The sequence below is a fragment of the Condylostylus longicornis genome, unplaced genomic scaffold, assembly GCF_029603195.1.
Source record: "Condylostylus longicornis isolate FDR11 unplaced genomic scaffold, ASM2960319v2 ptg000179l, whole genome shotgun sequence".
In the NCBI taxonomy this organism is placed as follows: domain Eukaryota; kingdom Metazoa; phylum Arthropoda; class Insecta; order Diptera; family Dolichopodidae; genus Condylostylus; species Condylostylus longicornis.
Window position 1 is genome coordinate 346,981 of NW_026578147.1, and position 17,036 is coordinate 364,016.

The 17,036-nt window shown below is 28.2% G+C and overlaps 1 protein-coding gene across 10 annotated transcripts in view; it reads left to right on the plus strand.

The window, feature by feature from the left end:
* LOC129616307 (transcription factor HNF-4 homolog) overlaps positions 1-17,036 on the plus strand; it is a 49,586-nt gene that overhangs the window by 10,062 nt on the left and 22,488 nt on the right. For 8 of the 10 annotated variants that reach the window (XM_055531898.1, XM_055531895.1, XM_055531893.1 and 5 more), the window contains exons 3-6: positions 14,024-14,288; positions 15,568-16,067; positions 16,127-16,264; positions 16,316-16,552. In XM_055531898.1, coding sequence (XP_055387873.1) covers positions 14,024-14,288; positions 15,568-16,067; positions 16,127-16,264; positions 16,316-16,552 — 1,140 coding nt within the window. Of the gene's footprint in view, positions 1-14,007; positions 14,289-15,567; positions 16,068-16,126; positions 16,265-16,315; positions 16,553-17,036 lie in introns of all 10 variants that reach the window. The other 2 variants (XM_055531901.1, XM_055531902.1) reach the window with 2 other exon arrangements.

The window sequence follows — 17,036 nt, forward strand, 5'->3', positions numbered from 1 at the left end:
CACTACTCAATTTACCTTATTGAGAAATACAAAATGTGCATGAAAAATCATATATCCTTCCTCATTAACATTTGAAACCATACTGAAATATGAATTTGAATTTTCTTTTAATTTTTTCTTTCCTCCTACCTTTCTTTCTTTTTCGTGCAATAGAAGTTAAATGGGAAGCTTTTTGAAAAATGTGTATATTATCTTGAGATTTTTTAAAATATTAAACTCTTTTTTTACGTAAAAAAAAAGAAAAAAAAAAATAAGAAATATGACACGATTAGTAGCATTTAAAGAAAAAAACAGGAACGAAGCCAAAAATTCGTAATATTTCGTAAAAAAAATTGAGTATTGGGACTTGTTAGATATAAAGACATTAATACCGTACTTAAATCTTTTTTAAGGCATTATTGAAGTCACAGATAGTGTTTTAGAATGAATAAGTATTTGAAGCTCAATTAATTACTGAGGAAGTTATGATAAAATACCATCTACTTTAGTGAGTAATAACCGAAATATTAATTAAAATTTGTTGAAAATTATATTGTTTTAGAGTATCGAAAGCAGTACACCCAAGGCAGCACAAATTATCAAAAAAAAATATATTCATTTTCAAGGCTAGTAAGATATTTTAATACGTACATATATGTATATATTTAATTTAAATTTATAAAATAAATTTATTCAAGGAGGAAAAAAATGAATGAATTTTTTTTCAATTTGAATTTTTTTTATAGATTTTTTAAATAAAAATATATTTTATATATTAAAATAGTTTTTATTTTACTTAAAAAAATTTTTAACTTATGTTTCTTACAAATTACATATATTTTATAGTAGAGGATAGATGAAAAAATAATATAAATACGCTCCTGTTCCAACCTGAAAATTCTTGGAACAAAGAAACAGGCAACTAGAAAGAACTGGGCTTAATTCTTTTTTCAAGCTGCCAATTCCTTTAGTATTTCTAATTCTTCATATCTTAAAGTTCTTAAAAATCTTTTTTGTAGCGTATAAATCTTAGATAATAGCTGAGTTAACCCAAATTTTCAGTTTCGAAAGTTTTATTAAAATTCTGAAGAAATTTATTTATGCCGATTTAATATTTAAATGCCGCTAGAATGTCATCGACATACACTAATATTAATAACGTGTCTTCCCCTTAACCAGCATAAAAATTACAATTATCATAATTTGAAATTTTTGCACCAAACTCTAATATATTTTATAAAGCAACTACCTGCTTCGTTGAAAGTTGATCGAAGAAAATTTTAAATAATATTTAACAAAAATGATATTATGATGAATAATGTCAAATGATCATGAGTATTGCCATACATTAACAATAAGATTTGCAGAGAAAAATTTTTGATTTGAAATTTAAAAAGAAACTTTAAACCAACTCCAATAATTGTTTTCTTTCAATTAGGAAACAAAAAACAATAAGCATTACGGGTTTTGACAGGGTGCGTCATTAGGGCAACAAAAGAGAAAAAAAATTAGCCTTTATTTTACTAGACGCAAAATGCGATGCAAGAGAAAAAGTGAAATTTTTTGAGACAAAACTCGAAATTTACTCATGTCGAAAAGTTTCAAAATTATTTTGAAATAAAGAAGTGGCAGATAAAAATGTAAATAACAAAAAAAAACTATAGAAAGAAAGATGCCTTCGAGCTTTTTTTTTGTTTTTTGATAATTGTGATGAAAAAAATTAGCTGAGAAACCTAATAAATTTTCAATAAACAATCTATGGAAAATTCCCGAAGTAAACTTGCAAAGAAATGACAATTTTATGTTTTCAGCACTTTGATGTTTTTTGAAAAAAAAGTGGTTATTAGTTCCACTCTGTCCATCCGTCTACCGTATATCTGTCCGTGTGTCTGTTTAAAAAACATCTACACCCTTGAAGATAGAAACCTGAAATTTTATACGTACATAGACCTTTACTAGAACCTTACTTCCATAGAAGAAAGTTTTATCTATCTCTTTATATAGAGGGAGATAGATAAGACAATAAGCATTTTAGTTATAATAATAGTTTACCGTTATCTAAAATCGGTTCTTCTAGACCCCAGGTTGTGAAAGTCTGAATTTAATAGTTTTTAGACACTAATAAATAGTTCTCTCTCATGTTATCGCCTCTCGAAGTTTGTTAAATTTGAATTTACTTCCGAAACTGTAACCTTTCTCAAGGAAAGCTTCATGCATTTCCTTAACTTACGCATAAATCGTTCATCTTCAATGTATGGAAATTATTTATACGTACAAATTATATATACGTACATCTTCAATGTATATGGCCTCCAAGCTGAAATTATTTTCCGAAATTTTCAATCGAAAAAAATACAAAAAAAATTTTTAATGTTTTGTTTTCGAAGTATGCCGATTGAAATATTTTTTTTATTTTTTTTTGTGAAATTTTTGAGTATTCATTATAATTCGCATTTTATTTAGTAAGTATAGTTTTAAAAGCCACATAATTTATTATTAATATTTTTTTGGTTTTTTCTTTAATTTCTTTTTAAATTCTATTTCTTATTCAAAAATTTTAATCGGCAATTCAGTGTCCTTCTATTTGGAAGACAATAAAGGTTGTCTGTGTTAAAAATTGCAATTTTTTCTTTTTAAATGCATTTTTCAGATAGAATTTACCAACCGATTTTTTTCAAATTTAAATTTTAAATTAAAATAAATACGTAGAATCAATAGAGCCTGTGATACCATAACAATAAAATTTGATGCTTATGTTCAATCTTTAAAATTCGTCCAACATAATACTTTCACGAAACAGGAGCAACGTACGAGTAGTATATACTTATTTCGTTTTTGCTAGAAAGCGACTGAATAGGTTTCCAAAAAGTGAAAACTTAATTTTTATTTGTAACCGATGCAAGTTTTTTATTCAAAATAAGAATATCATAAAAAAACTTGAATCGGTTTTTAAATTTTCTGACGAGGAAGTTTAGGTAAATTATTGAATTAGGCTTACTAATGCAACCATTTTAAGAAAAAATGTATCATATTCCTCCGCATATTACTCTCCATATGTGGTACGTAAAGAAAGAGGTGTAAGTGTAAGACCGATTTAAAATTTTCCATGTTGCTTTGAGAGTATTTAAGAAAGTCTATTTACAATCGCTATTTACGAGTTGGCCTTCTCTTTTTTGACAGTATCATATTTGAAGCTTATCCAATCTGTGGTTTCGGTAAGTAGTAAGCTTACTCTGTCTTTTGAATGCTTTCTCACTAAAGATAAATATCATAGCAGTGTGGTCTGAACTTATATCAAAACTACGTTTTAAATCCCAAAAATTTTATGAAATTCTTTTGGATATAAAAAAATAAAAAGGATCCGGAATTTGAATGGCATCTCTGAATCAATAAGCCTGATTGCCAGTAAAGTTATGTAGCATTCCAATTTATGAATAGCTCCCTAGCTACTTGTTACTATACTTTTCAGGGTAACCCAGGACCTACTTAAACAACTTTTTTCCCAATTTTGCTTTTTTGTAATTCCTTAGACACTAATCAGCTTCAGTTAGAATATTGATTAGTTCGCACATTTTACGCATTTATCCTCGCTTTGGCAAAAACCTTGTGAATATCAGATCCTCTGACATCTCTTGCATTGAGCAATGTACTTATTACTTCTTATGATGAGAGTTACAATTTTAACTCTCATCAGCTGAAAATATTTTATTTTATATACTTTATTTCTGTCTTCGGTATAATCCAAGGTCAACATGAAAAATGTTTAAAGATATGGTTAACTTTTTTTGGTAATTTTCTTATAGCATGCATGTTATTTTATATTTACCGACCGCATTGTGTATACTGTATACAATAGGTAGGTTATATTATGGCAACTAATTTTGCATATCGAGTTTTCGGTGGGAATGCATTTCTCCATGGTAGGGAAGTGTGAATAAATTATTTCTAGCAACCTGTGGGTCTACCAGTCTGTCGGACTGTGTGTTTGTGTGTGACTTTTGTATTGTTTGTTATTTTAACAAATCACAAAAAAGTTCCTGTTACTCTTTAATTAATTTTTTTTTCTTCGATTTATAAAAACACAATTTTAATATTAATTGTTATTTTTTTTTATTTTTATTTATTAATTTCTTTTTCTTTTAATTACTACAAAAAAAAATAAAAAGCTTAATTTAATTATATATCCACTTTTCAAAAAATATTTAACATTCTTTTTTTCTCGTTACAAAAACTCTTTTTTTTTAAACTTAATTCTTTGACAATCAATTTTCGACTCAGTTGATTTAAGAAAGGAAAAATTAAACCAAGTTATAATTTTTCCTTGCTTTTACAAAAAAATATTAAAAAACAAAATTTGTTTTTACTTTTTTTTTTTATTTTAAATTAGGAAACCAACTCGCTGAAAAGAATTATTTTTTAGATTTTTATTTCTTTACCAATATTTTCACACGAAATTATTAGATTTTTATTTTTTTTAGAAATATTTTCACACGGAATAGTTTATTAAGCATTAATTTCAATGCATAAATTTTATATAAGAAACAAAAAAAAATTTTATTTTAAATGTTTGTAATATTAGATTCTATTTTCATTATATACGTAGCATAACTCTTAGTACGACGGCTTAAGCCAACATGTGTGATTTAAATAATAAAAAAAAAACAAGACGAGAAAAACAAAAAGTATATTTTGAGTTATATTGAAATGCGATATATAATTAAAATAACACAATAAAGAAAATAAAAGGTATCGCTCTTTTTGGTCATCACTTTTTCTTGATGTGGTTGGTAATTGGTTAATATTTAATCCTAGAGCATTTTCTTGATTTTTAAATTTAATGCATTTTGATTTCTTTTGTTTAACAAAATATAAAATTTGTATAGTTAATGCCATAGTCACCAAAATTACAATTAGTATATATAAAATTTTGTTATTATTTTCAAATGACATTTTTACTAAATTTTTTTTATGTTTTCAATTTGTTTTAAGTGGAGATCATTTAAGTTTGCTTTTAATTCTACATCTTCTATATTTAAATAGTTTGGTAACATGATATGTTCAAATATATAATTTTCTTTATTTGTAAATACAATATTATTTAATTCAATAGAACAGTTACTAAATGTAATTAGAAAATTTTTGTTTAAAATATAAGTAATATTATTAACAGAGGTTTTTAATATTAGGTTCTCTGCGTTTTTTACTAATATATTGTTTGAAGATATTTCGATAATTTTTAAATTTTTTCAATTTCTTTAGTACATTTATTAACATTAGATTTAACTATATTTTGAATACATTTGTCAGCAATTTTTAAATTTTTTACGTAAAAATTATTGTCATCTATAAAAATTTTATTTTTGTGTGTAATGAAATTCGAATTTATCAGCGAAATTTCTTCAAATTTATCGTTAGGTATTTGTAAAATTTTAATTTTTTGTGCTAATTGGTCAGATAAATTTGGGATTGAGATAACGAAAATTAGTTTCTCACCCTTTTGAAATATTCAACTTTTAATCTCTTGATATTTAAATGAGTCTATTTCATAATGTTCTATTTCATCTGATGTTAGTATCAAATTAGTCATAATTCCGTGTTTCGGGAATGCTAGGTTACCTTGTATTTTACTAATTTCTTGATTTAGGATGTTAATATTAGTTAAGATTTGTAAGAATCGAATTTGTTTAATATATTGGCGGTTTTTAACTATCACAGTATTAAGAATTTATTTTCTAAGTCGTTGTTAATTTTGACTTGCTGGTTTATTGCTGCTATTGAATTATGGTTATTTAGATCCACCTGGTAAAGATGCAATTCGATTTGATCTTCGTTATCCATAGTGCCGAATAACCGTTTTAATGTAGAACCCCCAAAATTAATCGAACCTCGTTTCGTTCTATGTATAATAAGTGTTTTTATGTTATGAGATGTTTTGTTTACTTGGGTTTGTAAATGTTTAATAATATAGTGGTCCTGAGGGCCAATCAGGACCTTTGAAAAATGTGTTGATAGATTGTTCGATTTTTATTAGCGTATCTTGCAAGTTATTTGTGTCTATTACGTGAAGTATTTTGGTGTTTTTGTATTAAAGGAGTTTCGTGTAACTGAAGGATTTGAAACCCCCCCTGAGTGTCAAGTTTTTCTAACCGCAAAATTGCTTGTGTAGAGTTTAAAGAAAGGAGCAAAAATGTTAAAATAAAAATTTTATACTTGTGGGTTTATATTTGAGGTTTGACCTTGTAGTGTTGTATGTTGGTCTGAAATGAATTTAAATTTCCTTTTAATTCTAGAAGGATGATAATTACGATTATTATTATCTATTAACTTATTGTCTTCCCGTCGACTTTCAATCTGAATATACCTTGGGGCGGTTTTGTACCTTTCTGTTTCAGGGTTCTTAACTAAAATTTTACCAGAGTCGTCTGGTTTGAATTCACTTCTATTAATGTTTAGTTTATTTATATTAGTTACTTTTTTTCTATGAATTAAATTTCTGAGTTGTTCTAGGTTTGAAACTTTACCGTTTAGAATATCAAGTGGTTTAACTTCCATTGTCGAGTGGATTGATTATTATATTTTTGCACCGCAAGAAAAACTTTATGAATCGTAATTAGTTTGCATTTTGTTGTTTCAAATATTCTAAGATGTTCGTTAAGAGTTCCATGAACTCTCTCAATGTCAGAGTTGCCCGTGTGGGATCTAGGTGATGTGAAATGAATTTCGATATTTTCTTTCCTACAAAAATCTCTTATATTAAGGCTATTAAATTCGTTATCTAGTACAAGTTTATTGGGTTTTCCTAATATAGCAAATTTAGTTCTAAATAGATCTATAATAGTTAAAGCATTTCTGTCAGGTAAATGTTGAACCATCAAGTGCTTTGAAAATTTGTCGAAAGTTGTTAAAAAAGCCAGTTTGTAGCAATGGAAAACATCGCCACAAACAATGTTATTAGGTTCGTCAGGAGTTTCACTTATTTGTAGTTTAGTTTTTTGTGGGTGGTGATCATATTTTGCTTTATTGCATATATTGCAATTGTTTATAAATTTATGGATTATTTCTTTAATTTTTGGGAAGAACAACTTTTTTCTAATTTGATTGAAATTTTCAATTATACCCCGATGGTTTGAGTCGTTGTGAATTTTTTCTATTATTTCTATTGCTTTATTTTCACTTGAGTTGAACTTATAGAATTTTATATTATTATTATTTCCAAATAGCTCGATTAATTTTTGTTGCAGTATATTATATTTTTCGTCACCCAATTTTGAAAAAATACCAATTTTTCCACACGACGTAATAGGTCGTTCAAGTAATTATTGTTGTTTAATTCATTTTCTGATATATATATTAATTTATATTTGCCATATAATTTTTTTGTTTCATGTTCCTTTTGAGGAACGATGTGAATTTGTGTAAGGTATTTATTAACTATATGGTCTACGATCGGGGTTTGGTCGTCCAAATCTTCAACGCCACTACGAATTGTAGCCATATCAGTGTCATTTTCGTTATTTACATTTTCAGACATGTCATTTAGATTTATTTTTTGTTTATTTGTATTTATTCTGCTGAGAAAATCAGCAACTTTATTCTCCTTGCCCCTTAAATATTCTATGTCGAACTCATATTCATTTAACCTGATTTTCCAACGTTGTAATTTGGAATTGGGTTCCTTGAGTGAATGTAACCACGTAAGTGGTCGATGGTCCGTTCTAATAATAAATTTAGTGCCATATAAGTATGGCACTAAATTCATCTTTCTATCGCAGAATAACGAGTTTCATGCTCGTTAAGAGTTCGACTTGCAAAGCAAATTGGGTGTCAATCTTGTGTCAAGACGGCACCAATTGCAAAGTTTGAAGCATCCGTTGTTAGTATAAATGGTTTTTTAAAATCTAGATACCTTAAAGTCAGATAATTCGTTATAAGTTCTTTTAATTTCTCAAGAGACAAAACGTAATTTTGGTTATAAATGTCAATTTTTTTATCTTTTTTCAAATAATTAGTCATGGGCTTAGCTACCGCAGCGTAATCTTTTATGAATTTGCGGTAGTACCCTGTAATGCCAAGGAAACTTTTTATCTGTTTTCTAGTCGTAGGTAGTTTGAGTTCTTTGATAACCTTTACTTTATTGTCATTAGGCCTTATACCATTAGGTGTGAGAGTATGACCTATATACTCAGTATTTTTTGAAAAAAAGTTGCATTTGTCAATCTGTATTTTTAAATTGAACTGTCTTAGTCGTTTAAATATAATGTTTATTGCTTCCAAATGTTCCTGTAGAAAAGTCGAGAAAATTAATATGTCGTCCAGGTAAACGACGCAAATTTTATTTATTAAATCTCTTAAAACATGGTTCATGACGCGTTAAAAGTTAGCGGGGGCATTTTTCAGCCCAAAATGCCGTTTTGCATCTTTTTCATCTACTAAAATTTGGTGGAATCCTTTCGCCAAGTCCAAAGTGGTAAAGTATTGAGCTCTACCCAACTTGTCAAAAAGGGAGTCCATATTCGGGATAGAAAATTTGTCGTTCGTTGTAATTTCGTTCAATTTCCTATAATCGACTACGATTCTCCACTTAGGTTTACCTGAGTTATCCATTTTCTTTGGAACCACCCAGATTATAGAGTTATATGCGGAATTATTGTGGTTGGTTGTATTGTAATCGACCTCCATTGGTTCATCATTTCGATTATTATTTCGCGTTCTATTTTTATCAAAATTTCTATTTGTATTTGTGTCACTTGAAAAAAAATTTCGAAAATTTCGGCTATTATTCGAAAAAAAATTTCTATTAATTTGGTTATTATTCGAAAAAAAATTTCTATTATTTTGGCTACGATTACCACAGTCGTTATTATTATTATTAGAGAATTGGTTGCGATAACCATTGCAATCATAATTGTTATATCTATCGCGATTATTATTTTTAAAGTTGTTACTATTATTATGAAAGTTATTATTATTGCTATAATTGTTACCGCGACTGTAATTACTATTTTGAAAATTGCTATTGAAACGAGTTGACCTAGCATTCACACTGGAATTATTACGACTAACCGTAATTCCGGTTTGTAATAATTCATTATCAGCTTCTTCCAAGCTTTTAACATTTTTTGTTCTTAAATAAATAGAGTCATTCCTATTTATTTTTGAAAGGAATTTCTCCAATATACTACTTTCATTACACGTTGTTTTGTAATCAATAGGTTTTGGAGTGTCTAATTGGTACTTATAATTTAGTTTGTCTAATATATATTACTAAGATCGTGATAAACTTGGCTTACCGTTCGGAATTGAACTTTTTCTGCTTCTTCTTCAATTTTAGGTATGTTTCTTGTACCCCAAATGATTTGATGAACTGTGTTTTGATTTGCTCCCATGTTGCCTCGTCGAGTCTCCTGATGAATATCGCCGCTTACTCTTGGATTTTTCCGAGCAATATCTTCAGTACGTATTTTTTGTGTTCTGCGTCGGTTAATATCCCTGTTAACGACTCAACTTCGTTGATGAAGCTAGATTCCTCGTAGTGTCCAGTACCGGAGAATTCTGGGACACTTCTGACTTCCCTTACGACATCACTTAGGGTAAAGCCTGAGAGTACCATTTTATGATTATTATTTTGTATTTTTAATCGTTGAAGTGTTAATGCAATTCCGTCTAAATCAGAATCGCTCATTAAGTATAAGTAACAGGTTATTTATTTCTTTTTACCGATAAATACTTGAAAGTAACACTGTTCACTTTTTATAATAATGTTAATAACTCGAATACAATATAGTAAATTAATTGTTCTTTTGTAATTCACTACTTATTTATTTTATTTATTTTTTTTTCAAAGTTAATAAAGTATTGTTTTCGCGAACCGTTTTTTATTTTTTTTTAATTTTTAACTGTAATTAAAAAAAAAATAAAAAACGGTTCGCTTAAAATTCGATTTGTTATTTTTATTTTATTATATGGAGCAGTGTTGGTATCCTTACCGACTGCGCCACTTTTGTATTATTCGTTATTTTAACAAATCACAAAAAAGTTCCTGTTACTTTTTATTAATTAATTTTTTTTTCTTCGATTTATAAAAACACAATTTTAATATTAATTGTTATTTTTTTTATTTTTATTTATTAATTTCTTTTTCTTTTAATTACCACAAAAAAAAATAAAAAACTTAATTTAATTATATATCCACTTTCAAAAAAATATTTAACATTCTTTTTTTCTCGTTACAATTCAATTCAATATCAATTTTCGACTCAGTTGATTTAAGAAAGGAAAAATTAAACCAAGTTATAATAGTATTTCCCTGCTTTTACAAAAAAATATTTAAAAACAAAATTTGTTTTTACTTTTTTTTTTTATTTTAAATTAGGAAACCAATTTGCTGAAGAGAATTATTTTTTAGATTTTTATTTCTTTATCAACATTTTCACACGAAATTATTAGATTTTCATTTTTTTTAGAAATATTTTCACACGGAATAGTTTATTAAGCGATAATTTCGCTTAATAAACGAAATAGAAAAAGCGGAATAGTTTATTAAGCGATATATAAGAAACAAAAAAAATATTATTTTAAATGTTTGTAATATTAGATTCTATTTTCATTATTTACGTAACATAACTCTTAGTACGACGGCTTAAGCCAACATGTGTGATTTAAATAATAAAAAAAACAAGACGAGAAAAACAAAAGTGTATTTTGAGTTATATTGAAATGCGATATATAATAAGAATAACAAAATAAAGAAAATAAAAGGTATCTCTTAATTAGTATTGAAATTTTGTCTATGCTGGAAGAGGATATATAACTTGTGCACGCGTGTATGTTAAGTTCTTTTTAGCGGCCTGTTGTACATTTTTGATTATTATTAAGAAACTATTCAAAAGATTTATTTGGAGTTTCGTATATAAGTTTAATTCGACCGTCCGCGGAACCTCCCAACTTTTGGAAGAAATCAGTTGTCGGCAACTGAAGGTTTGCTACGGGCCAAATATACATTTTTGCATATATAAAGAGAAATAATCAATCGATTTCCTTGAAATTTAATATTTAAATTCTTCGTATTAAAACAATGAATCTATAAATTTTTTCGAAAGATCACGGCTCGGAAACTGATCTGAGGGCCGATTTTACATTTTTTACCATATCTACGGAACGAATTGATGGATTTCTTGAAATTTGATATTTTAGTTCTGGTTGTTAACCGAAATAACTTGTGAGCATTTCAGAGAATTCGGGTAGAAGCGACTAAGAGCCAAATTTACATTTTTCTAGATATAGTAACAAAAGCTTAATAATGCCCTAAAAATTGGAAAGAAGTACTTTACAGACATTTTTAAAATATTCTGTAACACTTTCACTTAACAAGACAATACACATTTCGGTCGGTTATTTGCTGTTCACATCAGATTTTTTTTCTGGATTTTATTTGTATAATATACTCAGGCTCACATGATCTCTTTAATTAGCCTTGTTAATTTATTTTCGTAAGTATGCATTTTGAACACTTACTAAAAATAAGTTGATGATTTTAGTTGATCAACATTCATCATATTTACTCTGTTATTAATATTCCCCTCTTTAAGAATTTTTATTGATTACGAGTCGTTGGTTATATTACTCATAATTACTGGTGGAGATTAATTTTTTTTAAGCTCAAAATTTTTTTTAGTGGAGATCTCGCCACTTTAGTGCTATTTAGTTCTAAAGGCGATTCCAATTCGGGTGAACTTTAGTCTTTTGTCTTTTTGTAGTTTCTTTTGGCTTTGGTTTCAGTTCTTCCTCATCTGCTCGTACACCACAAAATTCATTTTGTTGTTCTTGATGACATTTGAAACTTTATTCCGGTAAATAATTTGAAATTTTCCGCCTTGAGTTTGCAAATCTTATTTTTCAGTTCTTTGTATAAATAAGTTTTCTAAATCGCTTTTATATGAATCAAATTTTTTTCTTTTTCTTTATCTTTTCTTTATGTTTAGTCTTCAGACTTTCTTTATTTATAACCTTCCATGGCTTTATTTTAAACATGCTTCGTACCTCCCGCATGTGTAAAACAAAAATACATAAAAATATGAACACTACGTACATACTTATTATAAAACAACGTAGATTGTAGTAACTTTAAGAATTTTCTTGGGGAAGTGTTCACTTCTTGTTATAACTCACACTTCCAAATATAAATTTACATATAATATTTATACCATCAAAAGTAAATAAAAAATTACCCCTGCAGGATGTAATACCATTTTGTAAAAAACGGTCGTAAAGCATCTTGGGAGGGGGTGAAGGAGAGGGTGGATGGAATTAATACTTTTTCTGCGACCGTGGAGGCAAAACCCTATCTACTGTCTTTTGTCCAATGTCTATTCTATTCTAACTGCAGCTATTCTATTCGGACTGTATTTCCATTTGTGGATGGTATTATGCTTTACTCGACAAACAATACATTGAAAGAATTTGAAAATAGAGTTCAAAAAATGTTTAATTTAACAAACGATAGTAGCAAAGTATGGTCTCTAAAGATTAACTATAATAAATGCGAAATTATTTTGTTTCGGAACACAATGCATAAGGTAAATTTCGATATTAAAAGAAATTGGAAAATTTTAAAATTAAAATAAATCGAACAATAACATAAATAACAGTGTTAAAATATTATAATAGCAGCCGTCATCTTACCGCAATGTTATCCTTACATTATTAACTGAATTAATTAGCAATATAATTGAAACTTTATAATAGTATACATGTTTCGAATATAATTGCTCTAAAATTTTTCTAAAGCTTATCCAAAATTATATGACATAAAATTTTTTCATGTTTGAGACATGTGTAAATAGAAACCTTGATTTTTTAAGGGAAATATGTTATTTTGCGAATTATTGACTTGGACTGAATTTTTATGAAGGGTATAAAAACTTTCTAAGCGTGAAATCAGGACTTCAAATATTCATCTATCCGGATCCGGATTCTTGAAATCGGGATTTATATTTAAAAAGAAAAAAGCTGAATCATGCATATTTTTTAATATTTAACTTCTTGGCTACAATTTTCAGTTTTTATTTTAAAGATTAAAATTTTCACAATATTTCTTAACAGCTTCATTTTTTTCATATTTAATTAAATTCAATTCTAACAATTTCTTTTATTCTTGAATACAAATTAAAGCAACCACATGGACATATGATAAAAATTTTAAAGAGATTTTTCAATGGAATTGTTTCAATTTTGTGTTTTTCAAAGTTGATAGGCGTAATTGAAAGATATTTGGTTGGTTTGTTTGATTAAGGTACTGTTGCATTCAAATTGCCAAAAATTTAATTAAAATTATTGTGTCTTGAGAAAACCAAGTCGGTTTTTGTTTCACTAATATAGTCAGCTAGTCCCATTTTCTCTTTTATACGGGCTATTGAAAACTTTGCTGGGTCCAGCAAACAGGATAATGAGATTGGCTTTTTCTTATTATATTGATTTTTACGAAAAATAAGTTTTTTCAATATTTTTTTTTGTAATAGGTCTGTCAAATTTATTGGCATACATTACATGTAGATAATTTTTTGTACTTCTGTGATTTCTATATATTAACCAAAACGCTTTTAATGAATGTAGCTATGTGCCATTATTATCCTAATTTAAATGAGCTGAGGAGCTTTTTAAGATCTTTACAATTAATCTAGGCAGAATTAAAAGAATGACATTATTTGGGGCTTTTTTTAGAAAAATTTCAGTATCAAATATTTCCTGAAATTTTGAAATTAGTTCAGTTGTTTCGGAGAAATTGAAAAATAAATCTGAAATACTTTTTTCATGATAAGAATAGCCTTTTGACGGCCATGGTATTTGTTATAGCCCTCTTTGGCTTTCAAAAAAACAAAAACTAAAACACACTAAAGAAATATAGAACATTTTTCTTTTTCCGTTTTAACATACTTCTTTGGAAACTTTTTCTAAGCAAACCTCCATTAGATATTCATTGAAATAAATAAAGTTTTTTGCTATACGTATTATTTTTATTTATATTATCAGCTTCTTTTTCTTCCAGATGTTGACAATAACGTGATTAATTTTAATACAAATCATATAACGAGTTCCACAAGTCCACTTCCTGTGTCAAATAGTGCTACATCTAGCCCAATTGCTATAAACAACAATGGTGGAACAATGACAAATACATACCCTCAAGGAGTGACTTCTTGTGCTATATGTGGTGATAAGGCAACTGGAAAACATTATGGCGCTTCAAGTTGTGACGGCTGTAAAGGCTTTTTCAGAAGAAGTGTGAGAAAAAACCATCTTTATAATTGCAGGTAATTCCTTTCTTAAAAAAATGTTTTTATATCTGAATCATATATGAAAACATTTTAAGTGTTCATACCCTTATTTGAAAGTGTATTGGTAGCCATCATTTTTATACACATACGAACGTATGTTCGAAGGGTATACTAAATTTGCTTTACCGTTTGTAACGCTAAGAAATAACGGTGTTAGATATAGACTCGAGTGTATGTTTTTGATCAGTGTCAAATTTTGAGTTGATTTAGCTTTGTCTGTCCGTCCGTCCGAACGATAACTCAAAAACTAATTGAGCTAAGCTCACCAAATTTTCACAAATGATTTATTGTAGTAAGTGCCAGAACCCTATTTAAATTGGACGTGATCGGGGTACCGGTTCGGGTGGCTGCCATACAACTTCAAAATTTATTTGGCTATATCTCAGAAACTATAAAAGTTGTGGTATTGAAATTTCACACAAATGAATATATTAGTAGGGTCAATGTGTCTCATAAAAGTCGTTGAAATTACTTGGCTCGTTCTGATACCTGCCATACAACTTCAAAAGTTATTTGACTATATTTCAGAAACTATAAAAGTTGTGGTATTGAAATTTCACACAAATGAATATATTAGTAGGGCCAATGTGTCTCATAAAAGTCGTTGAAATTACTTGGCTCCTTCTGGTACCTGCAATACAACTTCAAAAGTTATTTGGCTATATCTCAGAAACTATAAAAGTTGTGATATTGAGATTTCACACAAGTGAATATATTAGTAGGGCCGATGTGCTTGATAAAATTCGCTAAAATTTCTTGGCTCCTTGTGGTAGCTGCCATACAACTTCAATAGTAGTTTGGTACAACCAGTATTTTGAAAAACACATAGTACTGAAATTTTGCATGAATTAATATGGTAATACGGCAACTTAAAGTCATAGTCTGCCCCATAGTTAGTTATGGCACATTAGTTATTCGCACATAGGATAACAAATTCGTATGGGTATCACAGAGTTGACAAGGTCAACTCTACTTTTTTTCTCGTTTTTAAGGAAAATTCAATTTATTGTCTCTGTCTTTATCCCCGGTAAAGTTTGAACATATTTATGAAAAAAATCGCTAAATATAAATTGACCTTAAACTTTATTATGTTCGTTGCAATAGGAGCTATCATATCTTTAATTCTAATCAAGATTCTATTTGATATTGCCAACTTTCTTATGACCACTCTTTAGTTGCTCTTGAATTAACAAAACAATGTTTTAATTTTAATCAAAAAAGTAAGCAGTAAAATAAAGCTTAAATTCCTTTACAGATTTTCGCGAAACTGTGTTGTCGATAAAGATAAACGTAATCAGTGTAGGTATTGCCGTCTCAGAAAATGTTTCAAAGCGGGAATGAAAAAAGAAGCTGTTCAAAACGAGCGGGATCGAATAAGTTGCCGGCGCACGTCGTATGAAGATTCTAATCCATCGAAAGGTCTATCTGTTATTGCATTGCTAAAAGCTGAAATGGAAAGCCGGCAGTCAAAAGCAGGAGCAGCAATGGAGAATGGGCCAGATGACATTGATTTAAAAAATAGGCAATATGCTAGCATAAATGATGTATGTGAATCCATGAAACAACAATTATTAACTTTGGTTGAATGGGCTAAACATATTCCAGCTTTTAATGAGCTGCAGCTAGATGATCAGGTTGCATTATTGAGAGCGCATGCAGGCGAGCATCTATTACTCGGTTTATCTCGGCGATCAATGCATTTAAAGGAAGTGCTTCTCCTAGGAAATAATTGTATCATAACAAAACATTGTCCTGGTGAGATCATTTTGCTCAAATATGAATTATTTCAATTTTATTCTGAAACCACATTCTAGACGAGCGTTTATCACCTAATTTAGATATTTCAAGAATAGGAGCACGAATTATAGATGAACTTGTTTATGCTCTTAAAGATATAAATATTGATGATGCAGAGCTAGCTTGCATTAAAGCTTTGGTTTTCTTTGATCCGAGTAAGTAGAACGTTTTTTGCTTGCGGAATTTTCATTTTTATTTTTAATTAGATGCCCGCGGACTGAATGAACCACAGCGTATTAAGAACTTGCGTCATCAAATTTTAAACAACCTAGAAGATTACGTTTCTGATCGTCTTTATGAGTCAAGAGGGAGATTCGGAGAAATATTACTAATTCTTCCAGTTTTGCAGTCCATAACCTGGCAAATGATTGAACAAATACAATTTGCCAAAATATTTGGAGTTGCACACATTGACTCTCTACTGCAAGAAATGTTATTAGGAGGTATGAAACTTTTGATCATAAATTTTAAATATTTATATTCACAATATTATGAAGTACTTACGTAAATAAACTTTACCCGATTTTCCTTGTATTCAAGATAAAAAATTTTCATAACATGACCCCATTTTTAACAAAACCAATGAAAAAAATGGAAAAAATAAAAGTTTTTTCAAAAAATAAAGAATACAAAAAAAAAAAACTTCGCATGGAATTTATTTACATATATATGAATATATTTGTAATTTTGTAGTTTTATAACAAAATAAAATGAAAATTTTGAAGTTTTATAATTAAATAAAGTAAAAACTGAATTTTGTATTAACTAAATTGTAGTAGAATTTAATGGAATTATAGTAAAGTATTCACGATGCAAGTGAATCAGCACTTTTATTTGTATAGCATTCTATTAAATTCATTGAATGTAGTAGAATACTGTACATTTCATTTATATTAAATTGAATATAGATATTTATTTAAGTCTTTT